At 43.1% G+C, this 27,121-nt stretch overlaps 1 protein-coding gene across 2 annotated transcripts; it reads left to right on the top strand.

The window, feature by feature from the left end:
• On the top strand, window positions 1–26,606 carry LOC306704875 (cytoplasmic polyadenylation element-binding protein 4-like). Of its 2 annotated transcripts, XM_079171452.1 has the most exons (10): window positions 1–427; window positions 1,261–2,490; window positions 11,033–11,123; window positions 16,229–16,279; window positions 20,267–20,437; window positions 20,674–20,763; window positions 21,201–21,319; window positions 21,457–21,571; window positions 22,419–22,600; window positions 24,247–26,606. In XM_079171452.1, exons 2-10 carry the CDS (start codon window positions 1,306–1,308, stop codon window positions 24,472–24,474), a joined length of 2,232 nt encoding a protein of 743 aa, XP_079027578.1. In that variant the 5' UTR covers window positions 1–427; window positions 1,261–1,305; the 3' UTR covers window positions 24,475–26,606. The 2 variants fall into 2 exon arrangements, with proteins under 2 accessions (XP_079027578.1, XP_079027579.1); XM_079171453.1 differs by lacking the exon at window positions 16,229–16,279.
• Window positions 26,607–27,121: the final 515 nt, after the last annotated feature.

The raw sequence follows: 27,121 nt of genomic DNA, 5'->3' as shown, positions 1-27,121 counted from the left end.
GGAGAGAGAGAGAGAGAGAGCGAGAGAGAGAGCCAAAGGAAGCACACAAGGAATCGGGCTGGCTCTGTAGGAAAAAGACAGTTAGCGAGAAAATATCCCGAAAATCAAGCAAACAATGAAACCGATCGAATAAGGCTTGTGAAAGATCCGCGGCCGATTATATTTCAGTCATTGCCACGTGAACAAAGCTCGTTGATTACACAGATTAGAGGCAGCAGATAGAGAGCTGTGTCATTGAGCAGGCAGGACACGTCAGGAGAAAAAAAAAAAAAAAAGAGCTGACCGACTGCACTGTACGAGTCAGCTATCACATCTGAAAAGATCTGCCCGACGCACTCTTTTATTTTTCAAGGACACCACTTTGCTTTCGAACCGAGGAAAGGATCTCGACAAAGACATCGCCGAGGTCGAAGGTGGTGATCAGAAGGTGAAAAGACATTTTGTTCGCCCGTATTCAGCCTGTCCGGCTAGCTAGCACCTAGCCTACCTAGCCTGCTAGCTAGCTAGCTAACGTTAGCAACGGATGGAAATTAGCTGGCTAGCTTAACATGTCTCGTTTATTTAAACTGCTCGGCTGCTACTTGATGTGTGAAAATTTATTAACGCGCGTTAACGTGTGACATTATTTATTGTGTGACTTTTATCTGGTACATTTTGAGGTTGGACTCCACGGACTGGTGACAGCTGTCAAACAAGGTCGAGTGTTTTTTTTCCTCTGACCGTTAAGACGGTTTATTTTTAATATTATCAACATTCATTTTTATTGTGCACAGCGGTGATGTCTCTAAGGTTACACTGCGGGTACTTGATCGTTTGTCAGTTGGTTTGTGCTGAGAAAAACGTCTGTAAATGGAGATTGTGTCGGCTCGACACAGCAGCGTTGCAGCTATATATTGGAGGCTGCCAGCAGCTCAGCTGAAGACTTACAAGCTGGCAACGTCACGGGGTTATAATTAGCTAAAGATGTAACGTTAACTGGTTGGCATTTTTTTAAAACTGCTCAGAGTAATAATAAGGGTTTAACAGAATGTTAAGTACAAGAATGAGCTCATTCATGACAGTGGTGTATGATTATCATGTGTCTAGAAATTCTCTGAGGGAGTAAAACAGACCTAATAGAAAGAAAAAATGTCTTTAATGTCACAATAATTTGTCTATGGCCGTCACCCAGTTGTTTGTAAATCCCTTGATGTGTAGTGGAATGAGAGGGGCCGACTGCTAACTCAGTGCATGCCATCCTGTGTGCTCTTCTCTCAATAGGACAAACGATCACGGGATAGCTTTTGTGTGTGGGGGAGAAAACAAATGGGGGATTACGGGTTTGGAGTCCTAGTTCAAAACAACACTGGCAACAAGTCTGCATTCCCGGTTCGAATCCACCCGCATCTGCAGCCCCCACACCACCACCAAAATGTGTCGCAGAGCCCTGCTGCTTTCATAAACAGCACCACAGCCGCAGGGAATGGCACCACGGGAGGCTCTCCGTGGCTCTTTCCTGCCTCAGCCACCCACAGCAGCGTGCAAGACGAAATCCTGGGGGGCCCAGAGAAGCCCAAAGCACAGCAGCAACAGGAAATGCAAGAAACGCAAGAAAAGCAGCAGCAGCAGCAGCAGTTGTCCCCTGGGAGTCACCAGGAGGGTGGGGGTGGTGGTGGGATCATTTCAGAACTGGAAAAAGCCCGGTCAGATGAAGCCAAGACGGACAACGGCTCGTCTGAAGGAAGTAACGGAAAGGAGAAGCAGTTGCGTCTCGAGTCTCCTGTCTTGACGGGCTTTGATTACCAGGAGACGTCTGGTCCAGTCCAGTCCAGTACAACCTCGTCATCGCTTACTGGCTTCAACAACTGGTCAGCTGCTATCCCGCCGGCGCCGTCAACCATCATCAATGAGGACGTCAGCTTCTTCAACCCGGCTTCTGCCAACAACGGGCCCCTGCTGTTCCAGAACTTCTCACACCACGTCAGCCCCGGGTTTGGCGGGAACTTCTCTCCCCAGATTGGACCAGCGGCGGCCTTGTCCCAGCACCACCCGGCTCCCCCGCCACACCCTCACTTCCAACACCCCCACAACCAACACCAGCAGCATCGGCGCTCCCCGGCCTCTCCACACCCTCCACCGCCCTTTCCGCACAGGAATCCGGCGTTCAGCCAGTTGCCGCATTTGTCCAACAGCCTGAACAAGCCCCCGTCCCCTTGGGGTCCGGCCAGTTACCAGAGCCCCTCTCCTTCCCCCGGCTCCTCTACCTCCTGGAGTCCTGGAGGAGGCTATGGGAGTGGTAGCGGCGGCTGGGGAGGGTCTCAGGGCAGAGACTATCGCAGAGGGCTGAACGGCGGGATGACCCCCATCAACTCCATCTCTCCTCTGAAGAAGACCTTTCCCAACAACCATGTGGCGTCCCAGAAGTACCCTCGAAACAGTCCCGCAGGCTTCAACCCCAAGTCCTGGATGGATGATGGAGTCGGCCGCAGTGATAACATCTTCCCCTTTCAGGTCAGTTTTCCTGCGATAGTCTCATTGTATGATTCAGCAATAATTCTGGCATACTCGTACATTTAACTTGAGCGTGTGTGTGCACTTTGTGTGTTCATGCTTTTGTGTGTGTGTGCTACATGAATGATTTAAATGTCAATGGGTAATTTATGTTAGCTGTTGATTTTATTACTGTATGTTTATAGTTTCTATTTTTAGACATGGGGGATGGGTATGAATGTACACGATGCATTTGTTACCGTGTTAGCTTAGAAATCAGTCGTTGGGCTCTGCACTTCCACAGCTGTATGTCTCTGATGATGACTAATGTGGCTCTGTCACTGCAGTGGTGTGTGCCACGTATACGAGCTGGGGGGTTAGAGTGAGGAGTGGGGGAGGCATCGTGGATATAGAGAAAAAGATGGGGAGAGGGAGGTAAAAAAAAAAAAAATGGGGAAAGCAGGCCGGTTGCGAAGAGAACAATCGCAGCAATGGAGGACCAAGAATGACTGAGATGTAAAGAATAATCTAGATACAGCAGTGAACAAGAAGACATCATCATGGGATTTCTTTTACTCCGGCCTTAAAGCAAAAACACTCCACAATACTGTGGATTTATGGCCCGGGCATAATGGCCAATGATTTTTCAGGATGGCCAATTATTAATCACCCAGATCGTGGCTGCCATAGCCTAGCAACTCGTTTTCAAAATGCCAGCCTATTCATAGTGTAATCCTGATAGCCGGGTCCACTCACAATGAAGACGGCTTGAATAATTGTACAATCGCATGGAGAAAACGAGGCGATAGGATTGATGGAAACAGGTAAAGGGAGCATGGAGGTAAATTAATTGTATTGATCCAGCTCATGATTGATTGAGGAGGTGGGGGTGACGAGAGGAAGGTTGCATCAGCGCCAGCTTGGCCAAGTGACCCAATGAAAGGCTTCTTTAAGCTGTTAAGTTTACGTCATAATCTCCATTTTCATTCTGACAATTTATTTAGGTATTAATTAAAATCTTACAATCAAATTAATTCATTTTCCAATTTAGAAAGTGATGCTTGCTGTGACCTTTCCACGTGTTTCCTTATCCCTACTTGAAATGAATGACTCACAGTGCAGCACATGTCAAACGGTAAGGATGTTGTGCGGACATGTCTTGACATGTATTTTTGCTGAAGAGGCAGCTAAGCTTACTTCTTAGGTGCAATGTACCATTAGCTAACAGCCTGATCGCTGTTCTAAAACATCCTAATCCACGTTAATATTATGGAGTCATGTTGTGGGAAAATGTACTCTTACGAGCAGCACATTTTAATGAAAAGTCACAATGTTCGTCAGGTAGATGCTTCATAAAAAGGCTATGCAATTAGCATCAAAGCAATCAGAATTGTGGAAGAATTGATGATTGGTCTAGATTACACAAAGCCATGAAGATTGCTTTTATTGATTGAAGATGTAAGTTGACACTTAACCTTTAAACTGTTGGACTTGTAATTGATAGGACTGAGGTGATATAAAGATATTTTGAGAGGCGATAGACGAGTTCTCTGACTCACAGCAGAGATATTTGCTGCGACAACGAGCATTGTTTCTCTGTGGGACGGGCTCATAAAAGAATATTTTAAGCATATCAAATTAGGTCCATATTTCATTTGTTTCTTTTCTAAACCATAAACTGATGGTATTGTTCCACCCCCTGTAATATAATTGGAAAATGTGTAATTTTGGTGTAAGCAAATGGATAATGTTGCATCATTGAAGTTGTCACTATAGAAACTGCTGTTAAATTATTTCACAGGCAACCAAGTGTCAAGTTATTCGCCAGAAGCCACCTCGGTGTAGTTTAGTCTTTAGGATCTGAAGAAAATAAGGCCATTTCCTTCCCATTCACTCCTATTTTATTGCATTTGCTGATTGGAAGAGCCAAACGTGTACCCAAAATGGTTCTTCTCGGGGCTTGTCGAGATCATGAACTGTTTAGAGGACTGATGACACATGTTGCCTTGCACAAGGCACCCCCGGGTTTGGTAATGAAATACTGTAGCTCCTAAACCGACCCCATGAGGAACTGTTGTCACACTGTTTCACAGTAAGTCCTCTCCAACTGTCTCCATTTTTAGCACCGACACAACGGATGAAGGATGAGTCCCTTTTACTTTACAAGTCCCATTTGTTTTTTCAGCCTGTGTACAATCAAAGTTAGTTCGTCATAGCGCATGTGTCTTTGTACACTTTGGGATCAGATGTTATTATAACTACATTGCTCCACAGAGACCACGCAGATCACACATTAAAATGGCAATTTGGCACGGCTGAGTTAGGTTACAACAGCTATCTGCTAAAGCAAAAAAAAAATCCCCCTCTCTCTCTCTCTGTCCCCTTTTACAGAGTGTGGCATTTTCTTGTGGTTGCCTTTCGGGCCTCGACATTAATTTGTGTCTGTATGAGGAAATGTGTAGATGCAATTTGAGAGCAAGGCCATATGCCATATTTCATCCAAAGTGTACAGCACCGTGGCACACACACGGAGAGAAAATGTTCCAGTACTGTGGCTGCAGCAGGCAGGGCCACTGCTGTATTAGAGCAGCTTTAGTATTCGGGATGGGCTCCAGACCAGACACACTGCTGCTAACTGCTAATACACTGGTCAGCTAGTAACTAGCCTCAGGCCAGAAATGACTGTGTTTTTAAATGCCAGGCAAGCCGTCCTTGCTTTGCTTTTTATTCTCTCTTGCTTTTCTATCCATCATTCGTCCGTCCTTCAATCCATCCACTATTCCTGCTTATCCTTGAGGATTGCGAGGGGGGGGGGGGGGGGGGGGCTGAATCCAATCCAAGCTGACACTGGGCAGGAGTCAGGGTACACTATGGACAGGTCGCCAGTCAATCAAAGAGACATGCTCATATTCACAACGTCAGGCAATTCTAGAGTCGCCAATTAACCGAACCTCTTTGGGTGGTTGGAGGACAGCGGAGCACCTGGAGAAAATCCACGTGACTACTTTCTTTCCTCGCTCCCTAATTCCTCACCTGTGAAATTCAAGGTCAGAGGCCCTCTGCTGTGTCAGGTGTACTGGGCTCATTCAGACTGGTAAATTTGGCCTGGGACCAGATCAAGACCTGCAGCGCCTGAAGGCGAGTAAGCCAGGACAGGATATTGTCTCGGTAAGCTACCAGGGTAACTGCTGGTTACAGCCTCCTCCCTCCTCACTGTTTGTGCAGCTTAGATACACTGCAGCCGTATACCCGAGCTGTTATATGAAGGCTCATTAATAAACTACCTCTCCGGGCATGGAGTGGAAACAAACCTGTTGTGTGACTTGAGGATTCTGCCTCCTTTTTAACCTCTGATTGTTTGAAAGGCAATCTAATCAATGCGGCAGGTCTTAAGTATCACAAATCGTGCTATTCACGTGTGCATGCAAGTTCTCTTGCAAGCATGTCTATAAATAAATTCTCCGAGCCATCGAGCTGTAGAGGTTTCCGCCATTACCTCTGGTCTTTTACGACATTGGTGTTAAATGAGAGAAATGTTTTTTAGACTAATGAGCGGCCTGAGCTGTGCTGGCAAGCACCTAACTCTGCTGCTCATACAGCCTCATTGTGCCCCCCCTCACACCCTAGACAGACGCTCTGAAACAAGAAGAAAGAGAGCTTGTGTGTGTGTATGTGTGCGCGTGTGTGAGCGAGCGTGCGTGTGTGCCCATGAGTGCACAAGCCCTAATTAGTCCCTGGCCTCTGTCTTCTGCACATGTGTCTTAACAAAGGAAGACGACAAAGCAGAGTCGGCGCAAAAGTGTCATATTGTATTTAGCTTAGCCCTGTAGCTTATAGCATGCAATAAAGTAGAGTCAGTGCAAATCCTGCTGGAACCCTTACCTCCGTCACCCTGTGGCAACCCAGATACACACACACACACACACACTCGCACGCCATTCAGCCAGCACTGGGTGATAGTTTTGTTTTTGACAGTTTGGGGTATTTAATGTCACAGCGGGCCTTTGAAATACTTTGACCAGGAAGAAACATAATCGCGAGCATCGAAAGCACAACCTGCTTCCCTTTCCTGCCCTCCTTTCTTCTCTCTTGACTTTGCCTTACCTCACTACTCACTTTCTCTCTCTCTCTCTCTCTCCGTCATCCCCTTTCTTTCATCTATTTTCCCCTTCCCTTCTTTGCTTTTGGCTTCCTCTCTCTCCCTGTTGTCTCGGGGATGTGATTAGATGAAAGACAATAAGGGTAAAAACATCAGCCTTCCTATAAATGAATGTGAGGTTAATGTGGAACATCGTACGCCTTTTGAAAACTTAAAAAACATAATGCACCTATATATTCATATGTCCTTTTACTTTTTCCACTCTTCCACCCTACCTCAACTCCCATGTTTCATTAACAGGCAGGCGACATGGAAGATTAATGTTGGAGTTAATCACCCACAGCTTGCTGTTTTTAATCATTCTTAACTTCCCTATGTGTCATCAGAATCTGTTGGAGGTTGCCCCCTCTCTGTTTTATGGTGCCTAAGAGTAAAACCTGTCTAGAGTTGAATGACAGGCCATCTGATCCATTTTGTCATTTCAACCTTTTTTCACTTTATAGTTACAAATGCAGCTTTAAAAATATTTTCTTGATTGATCGCTGAATCGTTCAGAACAAAGTAAAAATGGTCACCACAATTTCCTAGAGCCCACGTTCGGGTCATTAAATGGTCTTGTTTTGTCGGACCAGCAGTTGAAAACCCCCCAAGACCATTCAGTCTAAAATGATATGATGAGGACAAAGAACTTCATCAAGTCACGCCGGGGAACTATCAAATGTTCGTCATTTTTGCTTGAAAAGGCCTTAGATGATAAATCGATTATCAAAACATTTGCTCAACTAACCGATTAATCGACCAATCGTTGCAGCTCTGGCATCACAGTACTATTATGTCAGTTTCAGATGAGCTGTTTATATGACAACACATATTTGCAAGATTTCTTGATCCATATCCACTTTCAGGGCTTAGTAGATGCACTTTGCTTTACCGTATAATGCAAATCGATCCATCACGCAGGTTTTTATTGACAGCCACTGTAAAAAAGGGGCGTGTTTTGCCGTATTGAGCCATTTAGCTTTAACTTGATTGGTTCATGGTTATTATATTTTTTTCTGATTGCCCACGTATACTGGGCTACATTTCACTGTTCATACTATGTACTGCCATATCCATGGATAAGCTTTCATAGACGCATATAATGTGATCTGCACTTTAAATTCTGTGTGTCTTGCAGCTAATCTGTGTGTGTGTGTATTTGTGCTTGCCGTGCAATCTGTCTGGGATGAGTACTTTGCTGGTCAGCTGGACAGTTGTTGAGAGAGAGAGAGAGACGAATGCACGAATCTGATGATTAATCACCCTCTGCACCTATCCAGGCTAATGCTTAGCAACTGCCAAGCACCAGCCGGGGCCTCATGTCCGCTCACTGCGTCCATCTCGGGCCGCAAAATTAATTCCTATCGTCCTGAAACAATCTAATAGGATTACCTCGCAGTGCTGCGTTAGTGAGCTGGTACTGTAAAGAATAATGACACACAATGAAAGCATTCAATTTCGTGAAGCTGTTAAAACACTAAAGTAGGAGGTTGTCATAATGCGTCACAGAAAGACCAGAACCTCTGGAAAAGATCCCACAAATATGGCACTCTGTTGCTACACCTATCCGTGTTTGTCTTGGGTAATGTGTTTACGTGCTTGCCTCAGCTATATACTCACTAGTGGTGTGTACTTGCCACAGTAACCTCTCGTTTGTGCTACCCTTGTCTTTGACTGTTTGGTTTATTTGACCTTAAGCAATACCCTAAGTCCACATAAGATACCGAGGCGGATATGAGAAAATAGTGGACCTAGTCTGGCCTATATCCCTGTGTTGATATTTGTTTTGAGGGAGAGAGTGTGCACTGGGTGTGTTCTTCCTACCATGTCATCTCTGTGTTTCGTATGTTCCCTCAGTCAGTGTGGGTAATCGGCACCAGCCAAAAATGCTGGTAAAACTTTTGGCTACAGCTTGGGGGAGTTTTTGGCCGTTTCATCAGCCAGTGTGTGCCAGGCATCCAACCACGCTCTCAGATCAGATAGTTGAAAGCAGCCATTAGATTCTAGGAGCCACTACCCAGACGGTAGATGAAAAAATGAGCCCCGACCTTTGGTCATGTGGTTCACTGACGCAGGTCTGTTTTTCTGAACCCGTTAGCATTTGACCCCTTGTGGAGTTCGTGGTGTAACAAAAGTATATGAGGCTTTCTCCTCAAGGTGGTTTTGCTTTCGGATCGTTCTCCTCAGACATTGGTCTGATGTTTGTAGCGAGGGTCTTACCTGGTCGCTGTACGAACGAGTACATAACAGAGAGGTTGTGCTTGGATGCATTTGTCTGACAGACAACGTGGCGAATGAAGAGTGACTGACTATATAGATAGGTTACCTGCAGGTTGACAGGCAGGTTGGGTAATTCTTGTTGTGCAAGGCTCGTTTATTATCAGTCATGATGAGGGCAGAGCTGATTAAACAGAGATGAAGGCAGGATGTTGTAGGCCGCTATTAATAAACAGGCTTTCATGCAATGTTAAGCTTTATTCACACTTTTTAATGTAAATGTGTTCTTTTTAACATCGGCTCATAGTTGTCTGTTTTCACTCGCTGTTAGCTTGAGACGGCCGTACAATAGAGCTCAATCAGACCTTAAAGTAAACTGTTGCTACACCTGCTTATTATTCTCAACGGGAGAACAATGGTGGCTGTTCTGGAAATGTTGAATTTCTCTTAAACTATGCACCATATTATTATTTTATTTTTTTAAAGGGTAGAAAAAATAGCAATGCAATCTGCAGCGTTATTATTAATAACACCTTACTCTTCACACGCCTGGTCAGAGTATTGTTTTGACAGTATCTCTGCAAATGTTTGAATCATGGTTTCTACCAATATAATATTAATTAATATTATTTAAGTGTTTCATTATGTCTTTTTCACAGCTGTACTTTAAAATAACCAATATGATGCAGAAAGGAAAAAAAAAAAAGTGTATTTCTGTCGTGACCAGACAGTAAAGAAAAAACACAATCATGACTAAAGATTTTAGTCACGATGCACAGCTTATTGAACAACTAGTAACCAGAAGAGTCATTGGCTCTGTGCAGTGTGAGAGCTCTGACGCATAACTGAGGAATAGAAATCTTTTTTAAGGTATTTCTGCTTTTAAGGTAGCATTGAATAACGGCTGGAAAAATGAGGAAGAGACGGAGGAAGAAATGAGACAATCGATCACACGATGTTATGAGGACATTTAGCACCAACTATAAATGTAAACAAGGAGGCTATGAATTCTGTTCTGTGGTCCTCAGCGCCAGTGTCTGCCTGAGTTGTGGTTGTTTTGTACAGAAGGAAGCCAAAATAGTTTATCAGAATGTGTTAAGAAGTTGTTGTCAAAGGCTGCATATTTTGTGGTGAGGTGGAGTCAAAACAGAAGTCTTATCAGCATGGCACTGCAGTGTGTCTGTGGGGGGAAGGCTCATGTTGTGTATACACATTTTACAGTTGTGTGTTCTTACACATATTTCTGTGTGCATACAAACATTTCCAGTATGGTTGGTATGCCAAGGATGCCCTTGTTTGTGGGTGACGAAGCTGTCGCTCAAGAATTCCTCCAGCTCCTGCTGATGTTTTTACTGTTGACTTCCATTATGCTGCCGAGGTGAATGAGTAAGCTTTATAGCTCTGTCACTTAAGTTTTCAAGTAACAGCAGTTAAACGCACAATAACTATGTGAAGAGGGGAATTTAAAAAGAAGATACAATACAAACTCACTATGCAATAAGACAAAGACTAAATGAATGCTGACAACATAAATAAGGAGTGTCTCCTAATAAAAGTGGTTCACACACCTGTGCCGTAGACATGGGTACTCCGGTTTGCTGTCTTGAAAACCAGCATTGGGGAATATTCGAGCAGAAAAAAGTATTTTTTAAATAAGGTTTATCCAACTTATTTTTATCTCCGATTTTACATCAGTTGGCAGAATATATCAGTGAATCACTTGAGATTCCACTTGTGTGAAACTAGGGCTCACTCCTGAGTTGTTTTGTTCGTCACTCCCGCTATTTATGCCAATGCCAACAGTGCCAGAATCTTAAATTAATATATGGAATCCTCACAGTATCTCGGTATTGCATGTATTCAAAGAAATACGAGTTGACACAAATTAAGCGAGGTGTCGTGTCTTTTTGTATTTTTCTTTGAAATATGCTCGAGCTAAAGCAAGAATGAAGTTCTTTTTTTTTGTAATTAATAGTGTCCATAATGTTCAGGCTGTGTTTAGAGTGTGAATCTGTCAGCATGCTCGTCTCCTCTTTTCTCTGCTCTTTGTCCAGCTTGGGTTAGTTACATGAAACGATGTAGATAAATCTAATTGTCCCAGTTGCTCCAATGGACCAATTGTAAAGACTGTTGGCTTTTTTTTTTTAAATGGCTCGTCCTTGTAAATGAAAGTAAATGGTGTGTCTCCTCTTTCTCTCCTCTCTTTAGGAACGCACCCGGTCATTCGACAGCTTCAACATGAACACGCTGGAGAGCTCCCTCATCGACATCATGAGGGCTGAGCAGGACACCCTGAAAGGTAAAGACGTCAACCAGGAACATAAAACACTAAGCAGACTACCGCCAGCAATACTACAGTTCTCATTTTACACTCTGTTAACAGCAGAGACGTAGTGCATAGAAGCTATCGTGATATGTTGTGGTCAAAACAACATTAATGTTTGGATTTCATTCACTGATGATCCATATACAATATGTTACGACATACGAGTGTATTTTACTCTACTTACGGTGCATTTTTAGCAACGTGTGGTGCACATATGCCATGGTCATGTGTCAACTCATTTAAAATATAAAATTGAAAGCTCCAAAATAATGATTAAGCCTCCAAAAATATTGCCATGAACACCATACATTCATGAATGCACACAGACAGATTCACACATGTTCAGTGCACACAAAAATAGTCGTCATTTTATATGCAACTGGATTGAAGGATACATCCGCAATGTTGAAGGAAAGGCCGTCTTCAGTCAAATAGTTTGTAGCTACGCTAACGTTGGCTAACGTTCTCTAGCGCCGGAGAGACGGCGAGGGCGATTACTGACGGTGGCAGACGAGTGGCACAGCAGTGAGGAGCCTGGGAAAGCGTTAACACACTTCGCTCAACTGTCATATTACTAATAAACTGGTAAAGGCAGATAAACTCTCATGTTCATGTTTTACTGTCGCTGGTTGAGCGACGTCACGGGAGTCTCCAAAATGTTCACACAGTTAAGTTCACACATGACAAGCCGTTTGTAAACGGAGGTTTATACAAATACAGTTTCTATATAAATGTAACAACTTTAAATTCAAATCCTTTTAAATCCAAATATTTTGTGGATTTTTATTACATTAACTTAAAGCAAGAAATATGTGTGTGTGTGTGCATCCAAAATACATTTGTGAATCAATAATTTTTTCGGATGTGGTTTTTGTTCACATTTATATAAAATATTCATATTCTCATCAAACATATGTGATGAATATGAAAACAAATGTGTAATGATTTAATTACGTCGGCCAAACATTCGGTAGGATGGTTTCACTTCAAGGTAGAGCTGATAACCACACACACACACACACACACACACACACTTATTCACAATTTAACACCATCCCTTAACAGAAAAGTTTCACTTCCTCCACAGATCACATGTCTAGACAGAGTGTTGTCTTTTAGTGTTGTGATCAACAATAAAAAGGGAGGTCAACTCACACCCCTGTCTTCCCTTTCTCTCCTTCCCACACTGAATTTAAGTTTTCTCACTTTTGGATCAAATTCAATGCAATGAGTCTGACCTCTTTTTCTCTCGTGCGTTTTTGAGAAGGAGCCGCAGAGAGAATCCCGGGCCGATGGAAGCTTAGGCTTTGTACTTAAGACGGGATTTGTGAGCGAGATGGAAAGACTCCCACTGAGCTCAACTGAAGTTGTTGGCTATCATTAGTTTCTAATGATCACTGCTGCAAAGCCTCCCGTTTTGAAGGATGATAAAAAAAAAACACAATGACGCACAGTTGTTTCTATCCAAAAGGTCTGGCACACGGATACAGATGCATGTTGCCGTTACCTGTAGTGTGAAGTTCGGTGGTTGTTTATCTATTAACAACACGTCGAATCAGAATGAATATATTTTCCACATATTGCCAGTAAAAAAAGTGTGAAAAGGAAACATTTGTTTGCTTGTTGGCAAAAGAGATGTTTAATTTCTGGGTCTGTGTAAATCCCTTTATTACTAATTCAGTCGAATGCAACAGCTCTGCAATCAATCCTCCCTTAATGAAGTTCTAATTATCAGCTATAATATTCAGTTCTTGTTTTAGAGACGTGGTGATTCCACTTTGTGGTCATTTTGGAGGCTGGTTGTTATACTGAGATGTGTTTACAGTAGCCTATCTTTATTGATATGAATTGGGTTGACAAAATAACAAAAATAGGTACATCTTATTAAAACTAGTAGGTTAATAAACTGAATATATATTCTATAAATTACAAAGTAGGCGCTAACACTTGTAATTGGCTGAAAAAGAGAATCATCCATTGGAAATTGGATTCTTAACTATTTTGGATTATTTTAATAGAGACGTGTTTGTTATTGGCTGAATGGTGTGAGGCAACATCGGCCAATGGTAACCCAGAAATACGGCAGGTAGACGGTGTTGTTTATTGTTTTAGAGCAGCCAGTCCCAGAAACTTGTTCTGGACCCAAAGGTAGGTTGCCAAACACACGTGCAGACTTTCTTTTATAATCTTTTTATTTAGCATTCATATTTTCTGTATCCCTTGCCACATGAGGGAGCCTGAATGTAGCCTGCTTATAACATTGGAGCTAAAATGGAGGACTAGCGCACATTCTGTTTGTCAAACGAATGAGAGGAAACGAAAAGAATGAGGGAGACTGTTCACGTTGCTGAGAGGGAGTAGCTCGTAGGACTAGTTCTGGTAATGACTGATTGAAAGGAAACACCTTTTTTTCAACCTTTAGTGGAATCTAAGAGATTTGGGTGTAGAGTTTTTACGTTGTTCCTTTTCTGGTTTGCATTTACAGTTGACTGCGTCGAACTGTTGAACATCTTAAATGTTATTGTGCAGAAAAAGAAAATAGTAAGTGCATTACTCCTCGTACTTGTTTTTAATCATATTTAATCCCATATAATGTTCGTCAAAGAAAGAAGCAGCTTAGTAAAAACACACACACGCATACCAGTTTCACGACCAGAAGAACAAGATGAGTGAACACTCATGAGCTGCAGACACTTCACTATCACCTTGTATTTATTTCAGCCTCACACCCACTGTGCTCAGCCACATCCAGCTGTGATCTAATGTCCTGCTGTCAACCCTTTTAGTAAATCTTCTCTCAATATTAATAGTGGAAGACTGGAAGGTTACCTCATTATAGCCGTGTTCTGGTGTCTTAGCTCCAGCCATGCTGGCACAGATTCCTGCGACTAGATTAGATCCGAGAGCTTGGCAACGACAAGTTTTCTTCTAAATTGAAAACCCACACGCTTCTGCTTCATTAGGAGTTGAACCGTGAAGGGTTTTTTAAATGATGAGGTATTGTTGACCTGACTTCCTGTAACAGTTTACTGTGATTGCTGTGTCCATTTTGTGTCGCAGCTCTGTTTCTTTGTTTCGGAAAGGCAGACTTGTTTGTATGTTTTTCATTTGTTATATAGCGAATGAATCCTCCATCTCGACAATTCATTTGATGCTTTGTCCAATATACTGTATCGCTACATTCTACCCTCTTAATTGCCCTCAGTGCCCCATTCTTTACTGCTTTCACATGATGCATCGCGACATATCTCACACCATACTCTTTATTGTTTTTTGTCTTGTAGCCCTTGGCCTGCTACATGTTTATTCCTCCTTTTTGTAATTATAGTCCGAGCTTGTACCCTGCTGTGCCAAGTGTAGCAGTGACTTTAGTGAGTCCTTCCCTTTTTTCCTTGCAGCAAAGTAAAAAAGAAAAACATAATTACAGCGCATTTTCTGTAGCGCGGACTCTTCTCCAGATTAAATGCCCCTTGCGTCCTCCTCCTGCTCTCTGTCACACGCATACAAGCATGCACACACTCGAGTATAATAATCTCAGATCGCATGCATTACACATAGCACGTTTAGATGCAGAAATCTCTCATTCCAGCAGAACGCATTAAACAAAGTGAACGCGATGAAGCACGGGAGGAGGCGAGACAAAATGTCTACAGTAGAAGTGGCTTTGAATCGTTTCCAACATTGTCCTGACGAACAGAAAGGATCCCTCTGTTCAGCCAACACACACACACACACACACCACCGTGTTGTGTGTGTGTGTGTGTGTGTGTGTGTGTGTGTGCTTGCACGCATGTGTTTAAACTGTTACGGCACTGTACATGTACGCAGCCAGCCGCTTGCAAATCCGGTTCACAGAGCAGGCACAGAGAACCCCGCAGACACACCGGGGGATGTGGTGTACGTGTCGGCGCACTTGCTCCTCAGAGACTATTAAAGGCTCTTAAACGCCCAATATGACGGGGTTGTGCTCAGATGGACTTTGATTTCAGGCGGTGCACCTATCAGCACACATATATTACTAAGCTAAATTACAGAGAGATAAACTGTTGAAATGTGCCACGCAGTCAAGAGGAATTGAGCTCGTCTGTGTAATCAGTTTTTTTGTTGGCACTTGTAATTTGTAGTTTGATTAAACTGAGTGTTTGGTAGAAAGAGAGTGATTTGTGTTTTTGATGCTCATAATGTCACGACTATGATGAATGTATGGAAAGCCGTAGTGTTAGTGCTCAGGCTCGAGCCACGGGTGGTCCCGTCCTGGTTTCTGTGGTCTAGTTCTCGTTGTGTTTGCACCACATCTACGGAGCGCTGTGGGACTCAATAAGCGAGGTGTGGGGGAGGGGCCAGCAGCTTTCCATGTGGCGTCGGAATGCACCAATCACAGGGTGGTTCGTACCCGTACAACAATGGCTGTACTATTTCAGCGCTTTCATCTCATTATCCCTCTGCAGCAAGCTGGGCCTTGCATAACTTTGAAGATTGTTTGGCATCATAACATGTATTTGTGTGGGTATATGCGCGTGTGTGTGTGTGTGTGTGCGAGACGGGCCTGGCAAATGGCTCAATGTGAAATGTATGATATGCGGCTCAGAGACAGCGAGCGTGAGGCACAAACAGGGAAATGGAGGTCGATTAGAGGGAGAGAGATGGTCGGTGTCACACAGGTGACACCGAGGAATATGTCCTACATTGTGTGCAGAACTGTTCAAATGTTGCCCGTCAGCGAAGTACATCTGTTCACATGCGGCAATGATCAACATCATTATCATGGTCACAGCCTTTTTACCAAATTACAAACTGCTTAACTGATAGTGGTGCTGTGTTTACTCGGATAGTGTCGATATCTTTTGCCATTGTCTGATCTGTACTTCATCATTGACGTGTTTTCTGTTAAATCTCAAAATTGGCTTTAAATAATGGGATATTATTTGGAGGCTATACATTCATCAAAATGGAAACTTCTCTACGTTTTACTGAAACACACGTTGTTGTTTAGAGTAATAGCGTCGCACGTCTGCATGGTGTATTCAGGCGTCGTCCTGTTAGGAGGTTCATTATTTCGGTTCTGTCTCCCTGTGCAGGTCGTCTGGGATTCCCTCATCCAGGAGGAGACAACCCTTTACCCCTCAATGGTACGTATGGCAACATACTCGGGTTTCAAGGGTCCACCAGGGAATCAAATATAAATCATAGGGATTTGGTGTGAAAAATGTCTCCATTATCTTTTAAAACACATTTGATTAAATGTCATTTTAGAAGAGATTATCACGTTTCAAGGAGTGTTTGAATGTAGCTGTCGTTAATCATCATTAATCTGACAATATGCACCCACCCGGCAGGTTAAATACAAAGTAAAGAAGTGACCTTTCACCTAGTTATGAACTCCTGTCGGCTCCTTTCGTTTGACTGTTGATACGGCTTTGTCACTCAGATACATAGATGGACAAAGAGGGGCATAATTCCCTCTCTAATATCTATTTTATATTGCTGTGAAAACGATTCCTTCTACATTTGAACACATGATAATGTTATAATGTAACTTGGCTCTATACAAATTGATCTGAACCTCCGTATGTTGGCTGTTAGCACTGTAACTGGCAACGTCACTAGCGCTCCTCCTGCTGATTTCAACACGTATTTGTTGTTCACAGTGTTGCATTATCAGGGATCGGGACTAGAGAGCATCACTGCTGATCTACTGACCACATATCTTACTGAATATCAGTCGATAACGATGTGCAGTTAAACTGTGTGATTAATCCGTTGTTCACGTGTGTGCAGAACCGTGAGAGGGGTTCCGCACAGATCAACGTTCAACTGCGGACCGTTTCACAGCTATTGCCTATTGTGCATTGTTTGGTTTCGGCTCTATACTGTTGTCGACATGGAAGCCGGCTCACAATCATTCACATTCTGAAGCTAAATGATGCACTTAAAATGTGTTTCTGCAAACATTTGAGGCGAGAAATAGGCAATGCAGTAACAGAATCTAATACTCTTAATTATTTGAAAGATGCAATGAGGAGATATGGTCCTGTTGCACAGAAGTAAAGAATGCCTTTAAACTGTATATAAATAACTCTTTACCTCTTTTTCGAATGGTTGAATAAAATAAAATCCCTTTGACGTGCCACAGTTTCCACAACGGCAGTTTAATATTCCGTTACCTCTCCTTTGCCCTCGCGCACCCTCATTCCCTTCATTATTATGTAATTGTGTTGTTGTAGCTTTCGCCTTCTGGTCTTGGGCCAGGATGTAAAACACGAGAGGCCAGTAGTTCCTTCACAAGATCGCTGGGTCACATGGTCAGGTCACATGGTCAGGAGCTGTCATCAAGCTCTGAGACAGATGGTGCCAGCGGATAGGCAGGATTCAGAGGTTGCACACCAGAGCTCTCTCTCCCTCCCTGTCTCTGTGTGTGTGTGTGTGTGTGTGTGTGTGTGTGTGTGTGTGTGTGTGTGTGTGTGTGTGTGTGTGTGTGTGTGTCTCATCAGTGTACACAGATTGCATTCCCCCATTCTCTTGATTCTCTCTCGCTCACTCTCATTTTCTCTCACCCACACACTGTGTATTATCAGCTCGTTTCTCCATCTCTTCCAATCTATTTATCTCTCTCTCACACAAATGTACACACACACACACACACACACACACAAACATGCACACATGCACCTTTTTATAGCACACTCTGCTCTCTTCTCTTTCAATCTGCTCTTCTGTTTCTCTCTCTGCCCTCTCTCTTTCTAGCTCTCTTTGACCCCCCCCCGCTGCCCCGCCCGACAGAGTTAATGTCCATCTGGGTTGGAAACTCCACTGAGGGATTATTGCTTGTGTGTTCTGGCCGCTCCTTCATCCTCTCCATGTCCTTACTCTTTTAGACGGGTCGATGCTTCCATCTCTCCAGTGTCGCTAAAGAAACATTGTGTTCCTGTGAGCGTATTAAATCCAATGAGCAGAAAGAGCATCTTCTTGACTACACGTATGAAAGTCAACTGCATTGTGGGCGGATGGACCTGTAAAATCAGCCGAAAAAAAATCAGCCAGTGTTACCTTTTTTTATGTTTATATCTTGCCATGGTCACATAAGTTCAACCATTATCAGCTGGGGCGACAGAAGCAGATCGCCACGCACGTACATAGCAGTGGCATAACGGTCTTTGGTGCCTTCCCTGGGCTCCTGGGCTGCCATTGTGTTTGAATCAATGAAGGTTGCGACAGTAACTGGTTGTTGATGCATTTTGCTTAAAACTCTGTGTGACTGTAGGAGGGTAAATCACATATTGTGAAATGGCTGAAACACTTGATGGTAACTAACCCACAGTTAGCCACACTAGTGCTTCCTCTGCATTCGTATCAGCAACAGACTCTACGCAGTGGAGATGATAGGATATGAGCTAAATCTGGTACAACGCATATATTGTTCTCTTTTTGAGGTCAATGTCATTTTGTATTTGTTTCCTGGTGAACTAAACTCTTACTTTCTTATCACTGTGCCTTATTATTACCTATGGTGTGCCTCAAGGTTCAGTCCTTGGACAAGTTCTTCTTTCCCTTAAATTATTCTTGGTCATAATTAGAAGGCAGGAAATCTCCCTCCACTGTTACGCAAGCCTCTGTTCTAATGTCTAATTTACTTGTTTTGTGTTACTTTTCCTTTGTTATAGGACTTATATAATCTTTGTTACTGTTGTCCTGATCTTTCCTTTGTCTTCTTTGGATTGTATTTTTGATCTCATTGATGGTGAGGAAGCTTTAGTTTGAAAGTGTCCATTCTGTTTCAGTATACACTGAGAGAACGTCATCGTGTTGACACGATCACGCTGCTGTCAGTGCCTTTCTTCCCTGAAGTGTTTGTCTACAGACCTTCACAAGCTCGACTTGGACTTTAACTTTATAGTCTAGCCTCAATTAAGTGGCATGGTGACGGTTTTACAGGCTGATTGTCATTCACAATGGAAGCACCTGGCACACTTTTATTGGTTCAGTGTATTATGTATCTTTTATAATCACCCTCTTCTTTGATTTGTCCTGATTCCACATGCAGCCAGGAATTATAGCAGGAGACGAGGTAAAATCTATTCATGGGTGTGTTACGTCCGGCATAAATCAACTCTCTAGGTCTCAATATATTGACTGAAGCTACCGTTATGACTTTATGGGTCGTAGGGCGTTAGTTGTTAGATGTATTTCTTTTTTTTTAATGACTCTGCGCTTTGTATCAGTGCGGTGAAGTGACGCGTGTGTCTGCATGGTTGTTGTAAGCTTGTGAAATGATCTTATGCATCTTTCATCGTTTAGTTTGCGTTTCTCTCATTACGCTCGACTCTGCTTGCTTTTCTTTTTCTTTTTTTTACTCGTTTTCTCACACATGCAATATTGTTAAGTCAGACAATTGTTGTTATTTGTCCCATTTAGCTGGAAGTTAATGAAGCAGAGAGACACAGAAATTGTAGTATGCGATTTACACACACTGCAGCAGAAGCAAAGGCACATGGCCAGGCACATGGCAGGACACACACACATCCTCACTCACACACAGCTCATACTTTAAGCTGAGGCTAACTCTGTTGCATAAAGCAGCTCAGCTCAGGAATAGGTCTCTACAACACATACCCTAACACTGTGAAACTATCTAGACTGGCTCCCTGAGGAAGCTGCTGTGTTTGTTACAGAGAGGCTGCATGCACGTTCAGTACTTCATATGCATAGCAACTAATAATAATTGCGTGACATTTTGTTTCTTTCTTACTTTTTGTTTATTCTTCAGTTATCTCCATGCGCCTCCAACACCTGCAACATTTCACTCTCACCAGAGGGCGTTAAAGGCCCCCCAGTGCCCAATGAAAGTGAAATATATGTCATAATCCATCCATAGAAACGTGTGCATGCTACTAACTTGCCTAAATTATGTGGTAAGGGATGTTAGATCAACACTATAATGCATATCTAGCTTCTTAGCCTTCCACCCAGCACCAGGTGGACTATTCACTGCAGTGAAAAGTGAATGAACGGTTTCATGTAGAGTTCTCATTACTGCCCTAATGTTGTAACCGTGAAAACATCGACGCCTCCTGAACCTTTTACACCAACTTTTCCTCCTCTTCCTCTTCCTCTCTCAGGCCACTCCTCTCTCTTCCCGATGGAGGATGGATTCCCTGATGACGAGCGTGGTGATCAGGGCCTCGCAGGCCTGGGCTCTCCACACTGCTTTCCTCACCAGAACGGAGAGCGCGTCGAGCGTTACTCACGCAAGGTCTTTGTGGGAGGACTGCCCCCGGACATCGATGAAGGTAGAGTAGTTGCATTAAGATCAAAGGGATTTCATATTTTGGGTATGATTGAAACTGAAGAGATGGGTAACTTAAGGGCAAATTATGCCCCAAGACACCTGCAGCACAAGCATCTTACTGTACATTAAGGATACCGTCTGATGTAGGGCTTTTCCTGTAAATCTTTAGCTTTTTCTTTTATTTAATTTTATTTTTAAGCTGCCAACAAGTCATGCATTCTGTCTGCTTGATTTCAGATGAGATAACCGCCAGTTTCCGGCGTTTTGGACACCTGTTTGTGGACTGGCCTCACAAAGCGGAGAGCAAATCCTATTTCCCACCCAAAGGTTTGTTAAATGATTCATTCTGTGCGGTTTATTTTCTCACATTCATGTTTTGTGAGAGTAATGTATCCGTACTACTTCCTGAACCAATTTATTACTACAACAGATATGTTTCAGGTATTGCTTCAGTGTCTTTGTGCGTCTATTTTTTGGTAACTGATTCTAGTATTCTTCAGTACAGCATTGCTAGCCTTGTATCTGTGTACTACCACTATTCATGTGTGCAGTCTGGTTGTGTCTTAAGGCTACTGTCTGAAGCGTTTTGTAACCATGTGTGGACTGTTTGTCCGTCTCTCTGTCTGTTTGCGAGAGCTTATGCCTTCCTGCTATGAATGCAGAATGTTGTGTTGACAGTAATGGTTGCGCTAAATTCCAGCGTGACTCTTTGTCAGTACATCTTGTCCCCAGCAGCCTGAATAACGCTGCTGTATTTTGTGCAGGCTACGCCTTCCTGCTGTTCCAGGATGAGAGCTCAGTGCAGGCTTTGATTGACGCCTGCATCGAAGAGGACGGCAAGCTGTACCTCTGTGTGTCCAGCCCCACCATCAAAGACAAGCCGGTCAGTAGGAACACACACACACACACACACACATCTGCTCAAATGTTCTGTCGTTTCCATTGAACTCAGTGAAACTTGCGGTTATGACCAGCTTGTGCTAAGCGAGTGCTGAAACCTGTTGGCTTTGGGTGTGACAGGTCCAGATCCGCCCGTGGAACCTGAACGACAGCGACTTCGTGATGGATGGCTCTCAGCCTCTGGACCCGAGGAAAACCATCTTTGTGGGAGGCGTCCCTCGTCCGCTCCGTGCAGGTATCCGTCCGTTTTATAAGTCTTTCCACGAGGTGAATCCACAACGAATCAGCGTTTTATGATGACAGCTTGTGTTTATGATAAACATTAGACCTGCTAAGAGGGTCGCGCTAAGAGAGTCGCTGTGTGCTGAGATCAGCTTTGACCTACACTGGTCCTGTCAGGAAGTACCCTCTGTGGCACACTGGGCTGTGAAGAATATTAAATGGCTCTTTATCCTGATAGCAATGTTGCGTCCCTGTGGTGCACCAAATATTCTATGACCCTGTGTAATTCTGGGTCTCAATTTACACGTGTAAAATATACACACTACAAATAAAACTGCCATTTCAATGTTTGAACAAGTAAAGCTGCCTTTTTAATTTAAAGTTTATTTCCCCTTAATTTGCATGTTTTTTAAAATGAACTGCTGTTAAGAGACACACATTCCAGACCGTAAATAAACTTGATGGGATTTATTGCAGCCCTTTTCACAGCAGACACTAGTCTCATATTTGTCCCTTTTTAAAATTCTGCTGAACTTAAATCCATCTGTGTCGACGGCTTTAAACTCTCAGATCAACAACCTTCATCAACATGTTGTGTTTGTGTTCATTGGCTACATTGGACATGAGTTCATGTGTAAAGCCTGTGTGTGTGTGTGTGTGTGTGTGTGTGTGTGTGTGTGTGTGTGTGTGTGTGTGTGTGTGTGTGTGTGTGTGTGTGTGTGTGTGTGTGTGTGTGTGTGTGTGTGTGTGTGTGTGTGTGCCAGAATGTTTATTTGATTAATGTCTTTTTCTTCTGTGCGTCACACTTGTTTTTGGGAATATTTTTGTTCAACGTGTCTTGTTTTTTCCTCCCTTTGCAGTGGAGCTGGCCATGATCATGGACCGCCTGTATGGTGGGGTTTGCTACGCCGGCATCGACACAGACCCCGAGCTGAAGTACCCCAAGGGAGCAGGGCGGGTCGCTTTCTCTAATCAGCAGAGCTACATTGCTGCTATCAGTGCTCGCTTTGTACAGCTGCAGCATGGAGAAATCGATAAACGGGTGAGTGGAAAGAAAAGAGAGCGTAGTGTTTTTTTTTTTTGGTCTCCCCTCTCCAGCCCCCTTCGTTCTTCATTTGTCTCCCCACATCTACACTTCCTGTTCTCGTTCTCTCAAACTATTCTTGCCTTTCCTCCTTTTCTGAGTTGTGCTGGAAGAGAGAAAGTCTCTCTAGAGCTTGAAAAAAATGCAGCACCGTATACATAATGTGTTTGCTTATTAGTGGAGAATGTGTGGTGGGGAAGTACATTTTGCATAATAGTTGATTCACTTTAGAAGATCAGAGCAAGTAGCAATACTTGTCATGACTCCAAGCTTCAAGAAGAGATTTTTCTCACTAGTCCAAATTGAATTCAACCAAAATGTCTGCCATGGAGTAAGAGCACAGGACAGTATAACAAACGACTGTTAGATTTAGACGAAATCAACACAAACAATGTCTCCTCCCTTTTAATTCAGAGTGACCACCAGTCACACGGGGACGTACATCACCGCTGTGCACGCAGGCTTCGTACACATAATGAAAATATCTGTGCATGTGATGAACTCCTGATAATAATCTAAACAACTGTTCAAGACCCCGTGACGTAGCGCTCTTATTTTTGTTAACCTCGTATTCTGAAATCTCACCATATTCTCTCAGTGTATCCATCAGAGCTGGGATAGATTCGTCTGGACTTGTGAGGTTTGCCGATATATCGTCCGCATTAAAACATAAAGTATGAACGCAGTCACCAAATATACCATGAATGGCCAGAGGCTCAAAGTCAGCAGCGAATAATAGAGAGACAACAGCCCCGTCTAGTGCTGCGTGATAGAACAAATATGACCGAGATGTCTGTTTTTAGTTTGTATGGTCTATTCTGAATGAATTCCGTTCGGGTCGTGTTGACTTTGGGGAAAAGTTTATATTCACAGGGTACAATTTAAATGGGCCTGTGTGAGCTGATAGGGTTCAACAATAATCAGTTCCTGTTCAAGTGATTCTGGGAGTTCACCTGTTTCTATGGCATAATTATAAATTGTGTTTTTTGGTTAAATCTCTTGTATTCTGTGGGGAATCAGTCGTGGCCCGGGGATTCTCCTGAGGCAAATAGGTTGAGGCTTTCATGGTGTCCTCTTCTGTAATACTGCCCTCTAGTGGCTCCTTGTTATAATCTGATGCAGGAAGAAGAAAAAAAAGCTTTATGCTCTCAGGGTTCAATCCTTGAAATGTGTAAAAGGATTGATAGTAGCTCAAGAAAGTATAACAAACGTTGAAGGTTGACTTCAGTCAAACGCGCGTTTACGCTTTCGAGCTAAGGCGGTGGCTTATGACGGCCAATGACTTTGGAATTTACTCAAATATTATTCACATTTGCACAATAGAGGTGAGTGAACAGAAATCCAACAAATCTCTATTGAAGAGGAAACATCATGGTATGAAATACTGGAATAATATTAAGCTGCTTTGATTGGAAATCTAAAAGCTTTTCTGAATAATACCAGTAGTATCACTTGTGACATTTTCCAAACAAACAATACGTTTTCACATGAATTTTCTACTTTCCATTTGCTTAATTTTCCTGCAAGTTTGCTGTAAAACATCTGGCCTACAGACGGAGAAACGCCATCACTGAATCCCCAATTATTCCCGCCTCTGATTGCAGGTGGAAGTGAAGCCATACGTGCTGGATGACCAGCTGTGCGATGAGTGCCAGGGAACTCGCTGCGGCGGGAAGTTTGCACCGTTCTTCTGCGCCAACGTCACCTGTCTGCAGTACTACTGCGAGTACTGCTGGGCGGCCATCCACTCGCGCGCCGGCCGAGAGTTTCACAAACCCCTGGTGAAGGAAGGAGGCGACCGGCCGCGTCACATCTCCTTCCGCTGGAACTGAGCGGACGAGGAGAGAGAGGGGGAGAGGCAACAGGGGAGCAGGAGGGCAGGTAGTGCAGGAGTCGCAAATCATTGTACAAATAAATGCACTTTTCTGTTGCTGGTTCCTTTTCGTTCCAATTTCACTGAACCTTTTTTCCTAATTTGTTTTTTTTTAAGTTAATATATATCTATATTTTGAAGATAGAAAAGAAAAACTGGAATTATATCCAAATATTGTCCAGCAAAGGAAAAAAGATGTGTAACATAATTTTATTTATGCGTTTGATTATTTTATTTTTTTTATATTTTATTAGTTCTCAAAAAAAATACATATATAGGAACGTTTGAGGTTTGATATGGTACTCTGCTGTTCTATTGGCATTTTTGTTTTCTAAACAATGTATTTAAATTTTAATTTTGATACAAGACGCCCCAAAACGATACACTTCATTTGACATTTGATTGACTTGTTTTGTAGCAGAGCTGTTGCTTTTTATGGTGTACCGAGTCTCCAGAAGCTTTTTTATTTCTGAGAGGTGTGATTTAAGTTCTCTGTTGGTACAAGAGGCTCCAGAACAAATGTGACTTGAAAAAGGTGTTGCTAAAGAAGAGTGCACTTATTTCCAATCCTGAAGAGTGCAGAGACGGTTCACGAGACCCTTCGTAGTTAACCAAAGCGGAATCTTGAATTAACTCTGAAGAACAGAGAGGGCCCACTGCAGATTCTTTTCCCTCCCGTGTCAACATGTTTGAACCTTTTTTTTTCTTTTTTATGATTTCCAACGTCATACAAATATTTTGATGTTACTTGAAAATCGCAAACGAAATTTTAGCAACACACATTTGGGTTTCGATCTCCATTTTGACATGCAAAAACTAATACCTCAAACTCAGCTGCTAATGTGCCGAATACAGTTAAAAAGAAAGGAAGAAAAAGAAAACGAAAACATTATTACCTGCTTGTGTTCTCCTTTCCTTAGAACTATAATCAAAGGGAAGTGATGCAACAGGCAGAGCGTGATGTGACCGGCACCGTTTTGTACTCGCTTGCTTCATCACCTCCTTATTTTTATATTCAAACCCAGGGTCGTGCTAGGGACAGAGCAGAGCATCGTACAGTGTATTAGGGGGAATGTACGGCTACAGGAGAGACAGACGGGCCTGCTGGTAAAGAGATAAGTCCAGCCCCCCCCCCCCCCCCCCCCCCCCCCCCCCCCCCCCCCCCCACCCCTCCTCATGTCTGCCTGCGGCCTCTGCTGCTAAGCTAGCGGCTAACAAAGGTGGCGGGCCTCGTGGATCGAACCCTGCTTCCTGTGTCTGTTGGGTTTTGGATCCGGATCTTTTCAGGACTGCAGTTATGGTAACTCCTAGAGAGAGAAGGCGGGGGTCAAGTGGCCGCCCTTTTTATTGCAGTTTCTACGGGGCTACCGCCAAACAGGAAATGCCTGTCCTTTTTGTTGGTGTTTTTTTTTTTTTTGTCTTTCTTTAAATGCTTTTTGTGCAATTCTCCCCAGTCTTTAATGAAAAAGTTCTACTTTGCATCTGAGAGTCAGCTACTTTTTAATGAAAGAAGCAATTAAAGTCGTCAGCACACATTTGAGTCACGGACGGGTCCGCCCTTTCGGCGAACCCTTTATCCTTTTCTCCTGCTAAGCTAATCCAACTCAGCATCCAGTGTTTTTGAAGCATAAATGAAGATAGTCTCTGCAGTGTGCTCTACTACTCCACACTTGTGACCCACATGCAGTTTGCTCTCGATAACAGTCGCTTGTACCCAGTGGTTTTTTGGGAACCAAAGATGGCTGTGCAGTAGTGGGTCATACTGTAGCTCATTTCTTATTTAGGTCTTTTCTTCTTCTTTTCCTTCTCATTTCTTTAAGGATGTTTTCTCATATATATATATTTTTTAAGTTCTGTCACTTCTACCCAGTTTTGCTCAACTGTCAAGCCCAGCAAACCAAAGATTGGCCTTGAACATAATATATTTATATATGTATATTTGACAGTGCAGTCAAAACACATTAGAACACCACTGGAAAAACAACAGGGCTTGTAGACACACACACACACACACACACACACACACACACACACACACACACACACACACACACACACACACACACACACACACACACACACACACACACACACACACACACACACACACACACACACACACACACACACACACACACACAGACAGAAGGCCTCATAGCTCAAAATGATGGTGCACGCTGGTAGGCACAGTTCTTTTTATCTCAAATAGGTCTGCGGAAAGTTTAACATAAAGTGCACAGTCACACCGCAAAAGTAAAACTAATCCTTACATTTGTTTGACGTTTTAAGTCACTCAGTGGTAACCTAGCCGAGCATTTAACTATGTCAGGGAGTTAGTACAGAAACTTGATTATACACACTAGTGAGTAACGTATCCTCATATCGCCGTTGTTGCACCAGTTTTGCACCCTGGACGTTAGTTTTGTGGGTGTGGTGGGTGAGCATTTTAGAAGTTAAAACACTTTGTGAAGAATTTGCTGTTAAATGAGATGAAAAAAAAAATTATTTTATACATGGCCTGCTGATTTTTGGTACAGTGTTTTCTAGCTAAATTATTTTGTCATGCACATATAAACATTTATTATGCACTACTTTTCTAAATATTT

The sequence above is a fragment of the Pholis gunnellus genome (genome assembly GCF_910591455.1).
Source record: "Pholis gunnellus genome assembly, chromosome: 13".
Taxonomy (NCBI): Eukaryota; Metazoa; Chordata; class Actinopteri; order Perciformes; family Pholidae; genus Pholis; species Pholis gunnellus.
Note: the sequence above shows the minus strand (reverse complement) of the source record. Positions and strands in the feature narration are given on the sequence as shown.